At 36.6% G+C, this 14,027-nt stretch overlaps 1 protein-coding gene across 1 annotated transcript; it reads right to left on the bottom strand.

The window, feature by feature from the left end:
- Positions 1-261: 261 nt before the first annotated feature.
- Positions 262-13,908, bottom strand: USP44 (ubiquitin specific peptidase 44). The gene is made up of 5 exons (XM_005902074.2): positions 12,472-13,908; positions 9,707-9,902; positions 6,577-6,685; positions 3,468-3,673; positions 262-2,643 (listed from the first exon to the last, which is right to left on the bottom strand). The coding sequence occupies exons 1-5, from the start codon at positions 13,888-13,890 to the stop codon at positions 2,444-2,446; spliced, it is 2,130 nt and encodes a 709-aa protein (XP_005902136.2). The 5' UTR covers positions 13,891-13,908; the 3' UTR covers positions 262-2,443.
- Positions 13,909-14,027: the final 119 nt, after the last annotated feature.

Below are 14,027 nucleotides of genomic sequence, written 5' to 3'. Positions count from 1 at the left end.
AGCTGCTCTTTCATATTTGAGCTACAAATGAATGTTACCTTGTGGGATACACAGCCTAGGTTTTAGCTATATGAGCCATGTTTGTTATGGTGCTAATGTTCAATAGCTACCTTTGAATAATTTTTTTCCATTTCCTGTGATGATGGGCAAGTGGCAGAGCTCACCAATTCACGCCTGGACATGTTACAGGGCTTGGACCCTCCAGCTAGCTCTTTTGGGGCTTTGGTGGGAAGTATAAAGTATTTTTATTTCTAAACCCAAGAACTTTAGAACTGAGTCAAACAAGATCTCTAGCAGTAGTGGCCCTCTAATTGTAAGCTCCAAGCTCCCTTCCCAAGTTGGGAGCAATGGCTTTACTGCATGCCCCTGAAATGGCTGGAAGGGATATGATCTTGTAAATAGGAAAGCTGTTACTTTAAAAAAAAAAAAAATTGTATTGTTTACCTGGTAGCGATGTATCTCTTGAAAATCATTTTGTCATGTTTACAATGATGTACCTTATTGGTAACAAAGTATTAGTTTGATGTTTAACAATAGTGCCTTTAGTAAATTATTTTACAACCAAAATACGTTGTTTTTTTGTTAGATAAATTTAACAGAATGTAGAAATCCACATTGAGATATACTGTAAGAAATCTTGACTTGGTTTTAGTTTTGTTAAATAGCCTTAATTTTTTTTTTTAGAGCAGTTTTAGGTTCTTAGCAAAACTGAGCATAAAGTACAGAGTTCCCATAGTCCCCTTTCCTTGACTTCACACAAACAGCCTCCCCCATCGGTTTTAGTTTTAAGGGTTTAAAAAGTAAAGGGCTAGTGACTCTACCACTATAAACAACATAGCTTCCAGAGTTGTTTTTAAACTGTTGCACTAAAATTAGGTACACTATAAGGTATAGTTTAAAGTAATCCTTGATGTTAAAAAAGGCTAGACTCAAGTATCTTGACCACAAAAAATCTTTAATGAGGTATAATTACATTAACAGTTGAGGTAACAACTTGCATAGGTATTTAATAGATGAATAATTTTAAACCTTAGCCATTTAAACTCAAGCTGTAGTTTTGGCATGAATGATTTGTCTGTGAAGTGGTAAATTCTCATTGCACTTCATGATCAGCTGCCCCTGATGATTTCAAACTGTAAGCAAACCTACTTGAGAAAAAAGATAAATGATTTTCTAGTAGTTAACATCGAGCTAAGATCTTAACAAATCTATAGAGGTTAGTGGATTCTCTTCTTTCCGAATAAAGTTAGCAGCAGTAGGACTTTAAAGATTTCTAATAAGGTTGTTAGGGAAGAGCAATGAGTATTTCATACTATATTTTTAATAAAATGCAAGTGTAATTTTAATTTCAAAAAGGGCCCAATGTTTAAATATCTAACAGGCTTTTAGTAGTCACATAATACTAGCAAGAGCATTTTAATCCGGCTTTAGTTACTTATTCTAAGTGAGATGCTGAACATTTTTCTCAGATGCCAGTTTTGAACAGTTCTATGTCCTATGCAGTTTTTTCTCTTTAAGACTGATTTCTATCCCTTTAAACCAAAAATCTCAAGATACAATAGTACAAAACTAGATCTAATGTTAAATATATAAAATGAACTCATATCCAAGCTGAACTGTACTTGTATTACACCATAATATACTGTTTGCTACATTCTTTTTTTTTTTTTTTTTAATGACTGCTTTATTAGAATCTGGACAAACGTTTGCTGCCAGACAAATCACTATTATTAATAGAAGTCTCAGCCATCATTATTTTCATGTCCATAGTACTGAAGCCATTTAAACATGGTGTTTATAAAGCTGTCATCTTCATTTGTATAATACAGTTTGACTATGCCAAGTAAAGAATAATTTTTACAACAAACTTGAAAAAGAGGAAGTTCTGTTTACCAAAGTAAAGTCTATTCTGAGTCCTGTCACACAAAGCCTCAGGGGTATTGAATGATAATGAGTAAGTAATATTTCACTTTGTAGTAGTTGAACTTCCTTTGGGGGCATTTGATACACAAATCTGAAAAAAATGTCCCTTTTCTGGTGAGACTTAGTGAAGCAAGTTTAATCTGGTAAGAATTTGTATAGAAAATAACTATAAAAAATAAATTATAAAATGATGCCACCTGAACTTCTTCAGTAGAAGATGGCACAAATTCATGATCTGAGCCAATTAAGACATCAAAACACAAGAGGTAACACCAGTCTGAGGTAAACACTAAAAGTTTAAAACTCCCAAGTATTTAACAAAAATTACCTGCTGACATTGATACACATATACTTAAGCTAACTTCATCTCTGTAAAAAGATCTGTTGCAGTCAGATACAAAATGTGTAAACACTGTGCACTGATTAGTAAGTAAAAATAAAAACAGTGAAGCCCCAAATTGTCAAGTCAGCCCTTTTAAAAAGTACAAATCATAAGAAGAAGGCCCCCACTGTCTTTGGATCAGCTAAGGATTTCATTAGAAGAGGTCTCAGCTTCTTCACTGGGATGCTGGCTACCAGACAGGAATTCTGGAGGCAGGAGTTTAGAATGTCCATTCTCAGTAACTCGCTGGGTATAAAACAAGATATAAGCTTGGGCCTTGCATACTTCATCCATAGTGCACATGCTCAGCTTGGAATCATTGCAGTGTACCCAGAACCCTAGAGTGAAGCACAAAAATATATCTTAATGTTTACAAAGGAACTTTAGAAATTTCTAGTATAAGTGAAAACATGGATTTAAAGAGTTTCAGTGAGAGTTGAGGGTTTTTTTTTTTTGAAGGAAAAATAACTGTCTAGCCAATTTAGTTCTTTAAATTAGAAATACAGCTTGGGCAGTATGTTACTCAAATCACCTACCTTTGTCCTAGAAGTAATTTGAAGTTATAGAATCTGATTTGTTCACTCGACACTACCTTTAATTCCTGGTATAATCTTACCAGTTAAATTATAAAGCAAATTGTGTACAACTCATGGTAATGTTAATTGCCTTCCTGGGTTATATGGACTTTTTGTCCATACCTCTTTTTTTAAGGTTCATGGAAGCAGTAAGCAAAAGTTTCAAGTTAGAACTTGAAATCAAAGTTGTTCCAAATATCTGTGATTCCCCAGTTCGTTAGGTGCTCTGTTCTTTAACAAAACTAACTGAATTCAACCAGAAAACAGAGGACCTACTCTTGGAAGTGTGCCTTTCGCACTTTCTGACTTGTAACTAATGAGACCATCCTTACTATTTTATCCGTAACTAATGAGACCATCCTTACTATTTTATCCCTTCAGCCCTTACAAGACAAAACTACTACAGTCCTGCATCATAGAATACCCTATTTTCTGCACAAAACCCCCATTTTTTTTCCTTCTTGAAAGAAAACAAATCAAGTGGCTTTTCTTAAGATTAACTTAGTGTCTAGTTTAGAAATCTGTGAAGACTGAACCCTGGCTTCCAAAAGCCTACCCCAAGGTAAAATACTTTTTTTCATCTATACCTCCTTCAGAATTGTAACAGTAGGCAGTGTAGTGTCCTGAGCCAAATCCTTTCCCGTGGTGCATTACCACAGCAGATAAGTCATACAGAAAACATTCTGGTCTGAGGGACTTCAGGGATTCCCTGCAGCAATAGGGCTCCATGTTTAAGATTTCTTCAAAGCCAACATGAACACCAATCTTCTCTCGGTTATTACGTCCTGACCATCTGCAAACAAATCGGTAAAATTATCAACCAAGTCAAGGGACCATAACCACGTACCCGGTCCAAACTCATAGAAAACCTCAGACAGCATAGAGTACAATCCTATATAAAAAGTGTAAATAGTAAATCCTTTCAATACTGAAGTGGGCTATAATAGAGGAATTTAGGCTTATTTACCAAACAAGTACAGTGAGGTTCTAAAATAAATTATTTGGCTTCTGTAGTTACAGGATAGTATAGGAAGAAAATTAACTTTCAGAAAAAATACAGCCTTATGGCATATTCCCCCTTTGAAGTGAGAAATTCAAGGCACCAAAGGGTTTTTAATTCTTTACTGTCTTGTCAATACTTTGAGGAGGATATCCCAGGACCTAGAATTTGTTCCTGGGAGACATAATCTGGATTTTTCTTGGCCAGGTATGGGGAAAAAAACAAACCCAAACAAAACAGGGATCTCTAATTCCTCAGAACACTTTAAGAGCTCTTCATACTTAAAAAAAAACAAACTGACCCTTCCTGTGTGTAAGTCAGTATAATACCCATTAGTGACAAAACTCAGATATCGTCCCTATACTGTCAATTTCTCAGTCTGTTGGTCATGCTTCCCAGTACTGGATCTATGCATGTAAAGCAATGCTTTTATCATCAAATAGCATGAATTGGTGCTACAGGGGAAAAATAATGTAATCAATGGTAGTTCTTACAAGAGATTATAGTCCAGCTTCGAGTGCTATGGTACAATGACAAAAAACAGCTGAAAATGTAGTATCAATGTATTAAAACATGCAGTTAAGACAGTAGCAGGTTAAGTAAGGAGAAAGGCAAATAGGTTTTATGAAGAAAAAAAAATGTGAAATGCTTAATTAGTAGGATGTAAAATTGTATGGAACTAAAGGTGAGACTTGCAAATTCTGTCACCTGCCACGCTCAAAGTCATGTCCCAGTCTTTCCCTACTAAATGTATAGAGTCCTGCATCCAGTGCCCCTTTAATCTTAGTACGAAGCATGTAAAATAATGGAACTTGCTTAGCCTAAGTTCCTATCATTCTCACGTTATCTCTTTTATCATACCATAAAATTCAAATCTTAATTTACTGAATGATGCTAAATACTTGTCAGTTGTCTAATTAGAAAATAATTTATTTCCATTGACAAGCAGGATCTTTTTGTCTGCTGATAAAAATACAGTAAAATGATAAAAGAACAAGATAACACTACACCAAAAGTCATGCTTTATTTCTGAGAGAGGGAATAGGACTAGGAGGCATACATGGGGAGCTTGTAAGGTATTAGAAATGTTCTGTTTCTTATGTTTCTTCTAAAGCTCTTGTGTGCCCCTCCCCAATCCCACTCTCCCTTTTATATGCCCTATATATTTTATATACTGGCAAATATAACAGTACATTTTTAATAGATGAAGAGAAAGGAAAAAGATAAATGTGGTGGTAAAGCAGCATAAAAATGGTCCCTGAATCAGAATATGGCATGGAAGCATCACAAATATTTTCAGCAGAAGATGGAAGGGAGACAAATAGGTTTAAATTAAGGTGAGCTTCAAATGGCAGACTAAAGAGGCAATTATGAAAAACAGAAAGTTCTTCAATGATTTATAGTAGCCAATTAAATACCAGAAATTTAAACCCTTTTAATTCTATCTATAGAATCTCATATATGGTCTGACCTCTCCATGCTCCCTGGCCTTGCTACCTGGCCCTGGACAATGCTGTGCGTGCTAAGTCGCTTCAGTTGTGTTCAACTCCTTGCGACCCTATGAACTGTATGTAGCCCACCAGGCTCCTCTGTCCATGGGATTCTCCAGGCAAGAATACTGGAGTGGGTTGCCATGCCCTCCTCCAAGGGGATCTTCCCGACCCAGGGATCGAACCTGTGTCTCTTATGTCTCCTGCACTTGCAGGCAGGTTCTTTACCACTAGCACCACCTGGGAAGCCCCTGGACATAACAATTTTCTTGTTTTCATTCCACTTGATTTCACACACCCTGGCAGGTCTCACCCAGACTCTTCACTGAACCTTTTGTTGTGTACCCTTTCCTGTTCCTTCATACCTTTGTTCATGTTGTTCTCAGGCTAAAGTGTTCCTCCTGCATACACCCAATTCATTCACTTAGTATTTTGTACTATGTACTGAGCTCAGTTCTGGATTTTGGAATACAGGAATGAAATGACCACTGTCATTACTGAACTTCTGTTTAGGGGGAGAGAAACAGGTATTAATAAATCAACTATTGCAGATAGTTTTGCCAAGAAGCAAAAATAGGGTAGGTAATGTGACACTTAAGAGTTGGTGGTGCTACTTTTAAACAGGATGGTCAGGAAAGTCCTGAGATGACATATGAACTGAGATTTAAATTACATGAAGTCCCCTGTGCCATTAGGGAAGCTTTGGGAATGTTTAGATATCAGCTAATGCCTTCCTCTAGGGCTCTGATAAATTCATTTTTATGTAGTTCGTGGTACTTAGTATTTCTCCTTCATCATTATTTCTGTGACTGCTTGACTATAATCTTGAGGAAAAAATTCTACCTTATATTCCCCCAAAATACGGAACAACATCAGGCATTTTCCAAGCATGAAGCAATTGGGTCAAATACTCTCAAGCTATAGATTTTAATTTTAAAATTTTGTACCTAAAACATGCTGAATATTAAACACTATAAGCAGAGACTAGGAGAATAATCTACTGTGCAAACCAAAATGCAAGGAGTCTGCTATCAGCAATGTATTCTACAAGGGAAGATAACAGTATCAGAAGGATAGTTACTGAACATGTTGTCTATGATTAGGGCTAGAGATAATGACAGAATTTTTTCTCCTTAAAAAAAAAAAAAAAAAAGCAGACATAGATAAGTCTCCCAGTCAAGTATTAAACTTTATTCTACTACTAACCTGAATCGTTTGAGATGGAGTCTGAGAACCTGAGGTAGGTGGCAAATCATAAGCTGTTTTTGTGCTTCTGTGAGTAGAACTGGTTTTGAGGAAAACCTTCTACGTTTTGCTATGATATCAAAGACAGAATGAGATGCAAATTTAAGGATACAATGAAATGCTTGAGTAAACTCAAAATAATCCAAGCTTGTATTATCCATTAAACATCTACTGAGTTATAGGCATTATATAGGGCTAAATATAAAGGCATGGCCTTGCTCAAGACACTCACAATCATGTAAAAGAACGCAAAAATGAAGTCGCTCAGTCATATCCAACTCTTTGTGACCCCATGGACTGTAGCCCCCATGGACAGGTCCTCTGTCCATGGGATTCTCCAGGCAAGAATACTGGAGTGGGTTGCCATTTCCTTCTCCAGGGGATCATCCCGACCCAGGAATCAAACTCAGGTCTCCCACACTGCAGGCAGATTCTTTACCATCTGAAACACCGGGGAATCCCACAATCATGTAAACCACACACACAAAACTTACGAGCTAGTCAAGGCAGACAGGTAAACAAGTACAGTTGACCCTTGAACAACAAAGGCTTGGACTACATGGGTCCACTAACATGCAGATTTTTAGTTTTTTAAATCACAGTTGACACAGTTGACTGTATGTTTCGCACACACAGATTCAACGAACCATGGATTGGGTTGGTTCAATCTGTAGATGTGAAATCTTCAGGGATGGTTTGGCAGATTGGCAGATTTTAGGATAACCGGGTGTGCCTAGAACCAATCCCCCACATACACTGTACACGATTTAATGTGGTCCTAAAATAAGGCAACAGAAAGATATAGTGCTATAATATTTTTAAATGGATTTGGTTATGCCAACTAAAAGGAAAATTACTCCCTAAACACATACTTTAATATACTCTTACCAAAGTCTAATCAATCATGGTCAGTTTACTTCTTGAGGCTAATCAGGATCCCATGAACATGGAACCTTCCTGCCCAGAGCACCCCTCCCCGCTTCCTGGAGATCCAACCCAGCACCGCCTGAGAAAGCAAGCCTTGATTAGCTGAGATCTCCCTCAGTGTCTTGCTATTCTAGTACCAGATCTCAAACAAGGGGAACTGAGGATTCTTTTTACCCTCTACTATCTCTAGAGGTCGTCCTATGGACCTTGTGCTGCAGCTTCTCTCTAGGCCATTGCCTACCAAAGTTTGCTCCTGATGTCCAGGAGCTATCCTTCAACTTGTACATCAACCACAACTCCAGCCACAGGAGAAGCTGCTTCTTATAGGAAGTGGAATCAGTCCACCATGAGGCTGTCCTCTAACCCAACTCCTCTTTCCACCAGAAGTCTTTCCTCCAGGTCTATGCTCTGGAGATCCAGGTATCAGACTGTTGCAGGATCTTAGGGACTTAACTTTGGGTTGTCTCCCAGAATATATGGTACAAGTATAGCTAGACAAAGCATGTTAACTCCTTGAATTATAGTTCTAAACATTTGCCATTATAGATTAAATTCAAGCAGCTCTTTTAGGCCTTTATTTGGTGGACCCAGCAGATATAAACATGTTATAATTTTCTGCATTTATTTTCATATCTTTCTACTCCCAGATTTGGTGAAGAAAACATCTAGGACCGTTCGCATTTATGTTCAAGAAAATAAACACTATACACACTTTATCAATAAAGGTTTATTTTCTTCTAATCTTATAAATATTAGGCTCTTCTTTACAACAGATTTCATAATAGGCAGCACTCAGAAGACAATGTTGGTATAAGTTGTTTTGGAACATCATCAACTTATATGCCATTCTTTCAATGCTGGAACAGCCACTGTTTCTTTTATGTTACCTTAGGAGTTTATTATCTAACCCCCTGCTGCTGCTAAGTTGCTTCAGTCGTGTCGGACCCTGTGCAACCCCATAGACGGCAGCCCACCAGGCCCCGCCACCCCTGGGATTCTCCAGGCAAGAACACTGGAGTGGGTTGCCATTTCTTCCTCCAATGCATGAAAGTGAAAAGTGAAAGTGAAGTCGCTCAGTCACGTCCGACTCATAGCGACCCCATGGACTGCAGCCCACCAGGCTCCTCTGTCCATGGGATATTCCAGGCAAGAGTACTGGAGTGGGGTGCCATTGCCTTCTCCCTCTAACCCCCTAGAGTCTAGAGTCATTTTTTTTCAGACGTGGAGATTAAGGAGAATATCTGCAAATATATAGTATAAACATTTAAAATGCCATGTACTACACATTGATAAAGAAACCGGAAGAAGATGTAGCAGATCTGATGTGGTTTTATCTACCATTTCTCTGGAGGAGGATGCTTCTGTTTAATTGAAATGGCTGTTTCATCCCCCAGTGCTGGGTTCCTATGCTCACTTTCATTAGAGAGCTTATCACAGTAGACCTTGTCTATCTGTTTTCTCCATTAGGTATGTGAGCATCTTGAAAGTGTCTTTCCTCTTTCCACAATGACTAGAACAATGACTAATTATAGAAGAGGCAGTCAATGGATGGTTTTTAAATAAATCTTTGTTTTTATGAAACCAATGTCCATCACAGCAGTCCAGCAATGTATATTATTTCCTATTTTATAAGTATGTATACACACACATATACATATGTTATCTATGTATCAATGTTTTGATGTGCACCAAAAAGACTCATAAAGCAATCATTTCATTCAGTACTAAATACCTTTTACTATTCCCCTTCACTACTTTATTCTGCTGCTGCTGCTGCTAAGTTGCTTCAGTCGTGTCCAACTCTTCACGACCCCATGGACTGCAGCCTACCAGGCTCCTCCGTCCGTGGGATTTTCCAGGCAAGAGTACTGGAGTGGGGTGCCATCGCCTTCTCTGACTTTATTCTACTCACATATTAAATTTTATCTTATGAATCCTTTCTACAACTTACTATAGGATCAAAAATATTTTAATGTCATCAATAAGGCAAAACAAACATGTAGTTCACAAACATCAATTAAAAAGAAATATGTAGCCCAAGTTTCTTTTGATAAACAGTTTATTTCTATACCTGCTACTTACGGAATTTCTTCCAGTTTCCCCTCATTGGTGTTTCTCTTTGCTAACCTTAGAAAAACAAAGAGAATATACAGCCTCTACTTACAATTACACTGGTCACACACGTAGATTTTTCCTTCTAAAGCTTCGGTTTCTGTGAACTTAGCCAACATTTCAGTAACCAGACACGGCTGGGAAGCACTATCTTTTCCACTGCATTGGTATCTTTCTGGGAATTCCAGTGACAAGTCCCAGAAAGGTTCTATGGTATTTGACTTGCTGTCACATGCAAGACATGTAACCTGCAAATAAAAATATTAGTTTCTCAGATTACAATCCTTCTGTCAAAATATTTACTCCTTTCACTAGAAGTCATTACCTGTAAATAAGCTTTTCTTCTGAAAATGTACTATCAGAATTCTGAATGATCTGCTTTATATTATTTTCAGGGAATAATATTTTTCTTCCATAAATACACTATGCATTGATGGGCTTTAACTATGAGGCATTCAAAAAGCTCTAAGGGCTTTTTTTAACTAAGTTCAGTCAAGTCTGAATTTAGTAAAAAAAAAAACAAACTATGGGCTCACTTAATTAGATACACACTGTGTGTATATATATATGTGTGTGTGTGTGTGTCTATACATATAATATATATTTATATACATTTAATGTGCTTAGATTATTAGACTTGAGTTTCTTTGCCCTTTTCCTTTCTCATCTTTCACTGATGGGTTTTCTCTTCCCAAATCCCCATAACTTCTTAACCATAATGCAAGTAAAATGCTATTAGTATATTTTTATATGCAAATTTAAAAATATAGCATACTTTTATATTAGTACATTAGCATATACAGATTTTGAAGCCCTACCAACTAATAATTTCAAAAGATAGTATATATAAAATACATATAAATATTTCTACTTAAAGCAAACAGCACTACATTAAAATCCTAATCAAAATATAGGAACCTCAAAGAACAGGAGGCCTTTCTGACATAGGAAATATAGTAACTGGAAAAGGAAAGAATAACTTTGGTAAAGCATTCAGCAGGATTTAATGCCAACACTGCCCATAACTGAAGACAGACTTTAAAGATCTAATAATCCACATGATATGAAATACTACTAAACTCTTTCACAAAAGCTATATTTCTGGAACACACAACAAAATAAAAAAGCCAATTGTAATTTACATTTTAAATTAATACACTGACACAAAGAAAAGAAGAATACCCCTAGTGTTAATAGTTTGGGGACTCACTAGGACCAAGGTTTGACCTTTTGAGAACAGTTTCTTGAATATGGCAGGTTAAAAAAGCCATTCCAGCAACCAACCTCTGAATCTTCTGAAATGACCAATTTTCTAAGTATTTATTACACATTAGAAAGGAAGAGAGCAAAGTGCTGGTATAACAACTTTTATTAAATTTAAAATTCATCCATAAAGGAAAAAAACAAGTACATACACTCTCACATTGTTCAAAACATGAAATGGTAACTTTCTGGAAAGGAATCTGCAACCACATATCAAAAGTATTACCCTTTGACAAAGTAATTCCTCTGTCTTAAGGAAATCATTAGAAAAACTGTAGTAATTGATCATGACATTATAATAATGGAAAAATTGGAAATAGTTTAGAAGTCAACAATAGGGGAATGGTTAAAAAAATTATGGTATATACATTTGCTGGACACTGAAATGTGAAAAAAATGACCAAATATTTTAATGACTATGAAAAATCCTTAATTATTAAATAAAGTGGAAAAAGAAGCAGGTAAATTCAACATGACCATATAATTAGGGCAAAAATATATATAAATATTCAGAAAAAAACCAGAAGGAAACATACCAAAATAGTCATAGTTTTATGTGTGGGTTGTGTGGAGTTCTGGGACTAATGTATGATTTTCTTCTTTTCTTCTACACAGATTTACTGTACTATATAGGTTTTCCATATGGTATATATCACTTTTATTTATAATTGTGTATTTTAAACTTTTGCATAAAAAGTTAAAAATGACAGAGAAAGATGATAGGAAAATAATATTGCATGCAACCCCCAAAACCACAACTCATATTTGCTAAGTCACACAATGTAGAATCTAGACAATTCTGAAACATGAAGTGAAATAAACTTCATAGAAATATATAAACTATTCAACTGAATATGTGTATAGTGACTCAACTGCCTCAGTTAAAAAATAACAACACACACATTTTTTAAAGTTCTATGCTCTAGAAAAGTAGAGAGCTGATGTCTAGTAATGTCCCAAGAGTCTACTCATTCTAGAGAATCATTAGATGGAAGATTCTGGTTCTGTGACTGTCACAAAGGGAAATTTTTACAGCTGTAATTAAAATAAAGGAAAACCATTTAGGATCTTTCTAAATAAAACAACATCTATTTACCTTAAAACTTCCCTATCTACCCGTTCAAGTTTTCAGTCCTTGCTCCCTTTGGTTTTATAGGAAATCTTCTAGGGCTACTTTCTTAGTTCCTGAAACTACTCAAGTGTGCACTGAAACCATTCCTGGTACAAAAGTATCTCCAAATCTGTTCCTTGTGTAATTAAACTCCTCATCTCAACCCTCAGAGAATGAAAGCAATATTATTAACCTAAGAAGCTCTGTTTCCTAATTCCCGCCCCACCCCCATCATAAAGCTTTAATACTACTTCCAATGACTCATGAAGGTGAAACAACTGTTGGAGTGAACTGACGTCTTCATACATACTTGTAAAAGTGATCTAATGTGACCTGAGAACAGTACTAACGCTAACATATTAGCTATACAGAGCATATGCATTTTTTAGGCTTCACTTTATGAATTCCCCAAGATGACAATAAGACTTTTTAAAAATCCATACCTGACTAAGAAGCTGTCCATGAAAAATGTTATTCACAACATTCAGAACCTGCCTGATACGTTTCCTTTGAGAAGTAGGGATAAGAGCTGGTGACCTGGTCCCAGTTGTCTCTAGTTCATGTTGTATTTTATCCAAAAGCTCACAAAGAAATTCCTGAGCATCTTGTTGGCCATAACCACGAAAAGCAGGAATTAATCTCCATACTGAGTGTAGCATAGCAAACGGTGAGACCAAGGCCCACTTTCCAGACCACATGACTTGGAACAAAGTATGCAATTCATGACAAAGAGAAATGTATTGTGAACTTGGCTCCCTTGGCTGAATAAGTTCCATCTTGCTACTCGTTGGTGCTCCGCCACTTAGTCCTGATGATAAACTTGGATGTCTGAAGCACACAGAGTAGGGCTCTTTTTCTTGACATTCATTCATTTGATACACTGTATCTGTAACTGGAGGATGCTTATAAGATGATCTTGTTTTATCACTAGCTGTCACAGCCAGCCATTGGTTCAGATCAAGTTTTAAAAAACATTGGCGAAAAATAAGTAAATGACTCAATACTTGGAGAACAGAATTCATATAGCAAGTATTTCCCAAATTTCTCAGTCCTGTTACACCAGGAGTTACTGTTGGCCTTTGTTTAACAGAGGAGTCACTAGCTTTTTTCAATCTTACATCTTCTGAGGTAGATACTACTTTATCTTTTGCTGGCAGTGCTGAGGTTTGCAGCTGTACAGGAACTATTTCTACTGTGGTGGACTGAGCTAGAGCTTGTAAACGTAAACTCTTTCTGGGAGGCATACTTTCCAATTCTGCTTTAGCTTGATGTTCTAATAGTTCTTGTCGTCTTTTCTTCTCCTCTCTTTTTGCTAATTTCTCCTGAAATTGTTCTTGCCTTTTTCTTCCAATGGGTGACTGCTCAAACCAAGTTCGAAAGATTTTACCCATGAGTATCCTTCTCCTGTGCCAAAGAGCAGTATACATTTGATCTTCATGTTGAAGCAGAGATTGGGTGCCATCATGTAAGAAATAGGAATCATCACTTGTACCCATAGACCGTAAAACCCTTCCACTACGAGTGGTACAGTGATAATTTTGATTTTTGATTGCACTTAATGTACTTCGTAGTAACTTTAGGTCTCCAGTTGCATTATCATTAAGAACATAATCATCACAAAGGTAACAAAAAACATACATCTCATTCACCTCCAATGCAACAGGATGACTGCTTTCTTGAAAGTGCCCGAGTGCATGTTCTTCGATATATCTTCCACAGGCAACATGAGAACAGCTAAGGCAAGCCCAAATCGACTCAGTTGTATTGCAGTCCACACAATGCCATTTCTGCGGGTTGAGGATGGAATGGTCCTGAGCAAGCCGCAACTGCCCAATGTGTTGGCACTTATCCATTGTTAGCATTTATTTAGTCTAGCTGAGGAATACATAATCCAAACAACTCTCTGTTGACAACACTTGAAGCATCTGAAAACTAAGAACAATGTCAATTTTTAATAAAAGAAAAACAAAAAGCCAATATTTTTCTTTTTACAAGGTAT

The sequence above is a fragment of the Bos mutus genome, chromosome 5 (assembly GCF_027580195.1).
Source record: "Bos mutus isolate GX-2022 chromosome 5, NWIPB_WYAK_1.1, whole genome shotgun sequence".
In the NCBI taxonomy this organism is placed as follows: domain Eukaryota; kingdom Metazoa; phylum Chordata; class Mammalia; order Artiodactyla; family Bovidae; genus Bos; species Bos mutus.
The sequence above is the reverse complement of the archived record's forward strand: the minus strand, read 5'-3'. Positions and strand labels throughout refer to the sequence as shown.

Excerpts from the sequence above, each read along its gene's own strand:
- USP44 (XM_005902074.2), bottom strand. The coding sequence starts at position 13,890 with ATGCTAACAATGGATAAGTGCCAACACATTGGGCAGTTGCGGCTTGCT. Across the intron at positions 9,903-12,471 it reads ATGGACAGCTTCTTAGTCAG|GTTACATGTCTTGCATGTGA; the intron begins GTATGGATTTTT and ends TTTTATTTGCAG. Across the intron at positions 2,644-3,467 it reads CTGTTACAATTCTGAAGGAG|GGTTCTGGGTACACTGCAAT; the intron begins GTATAGATGAAA and ends GCTTCACTCTAG.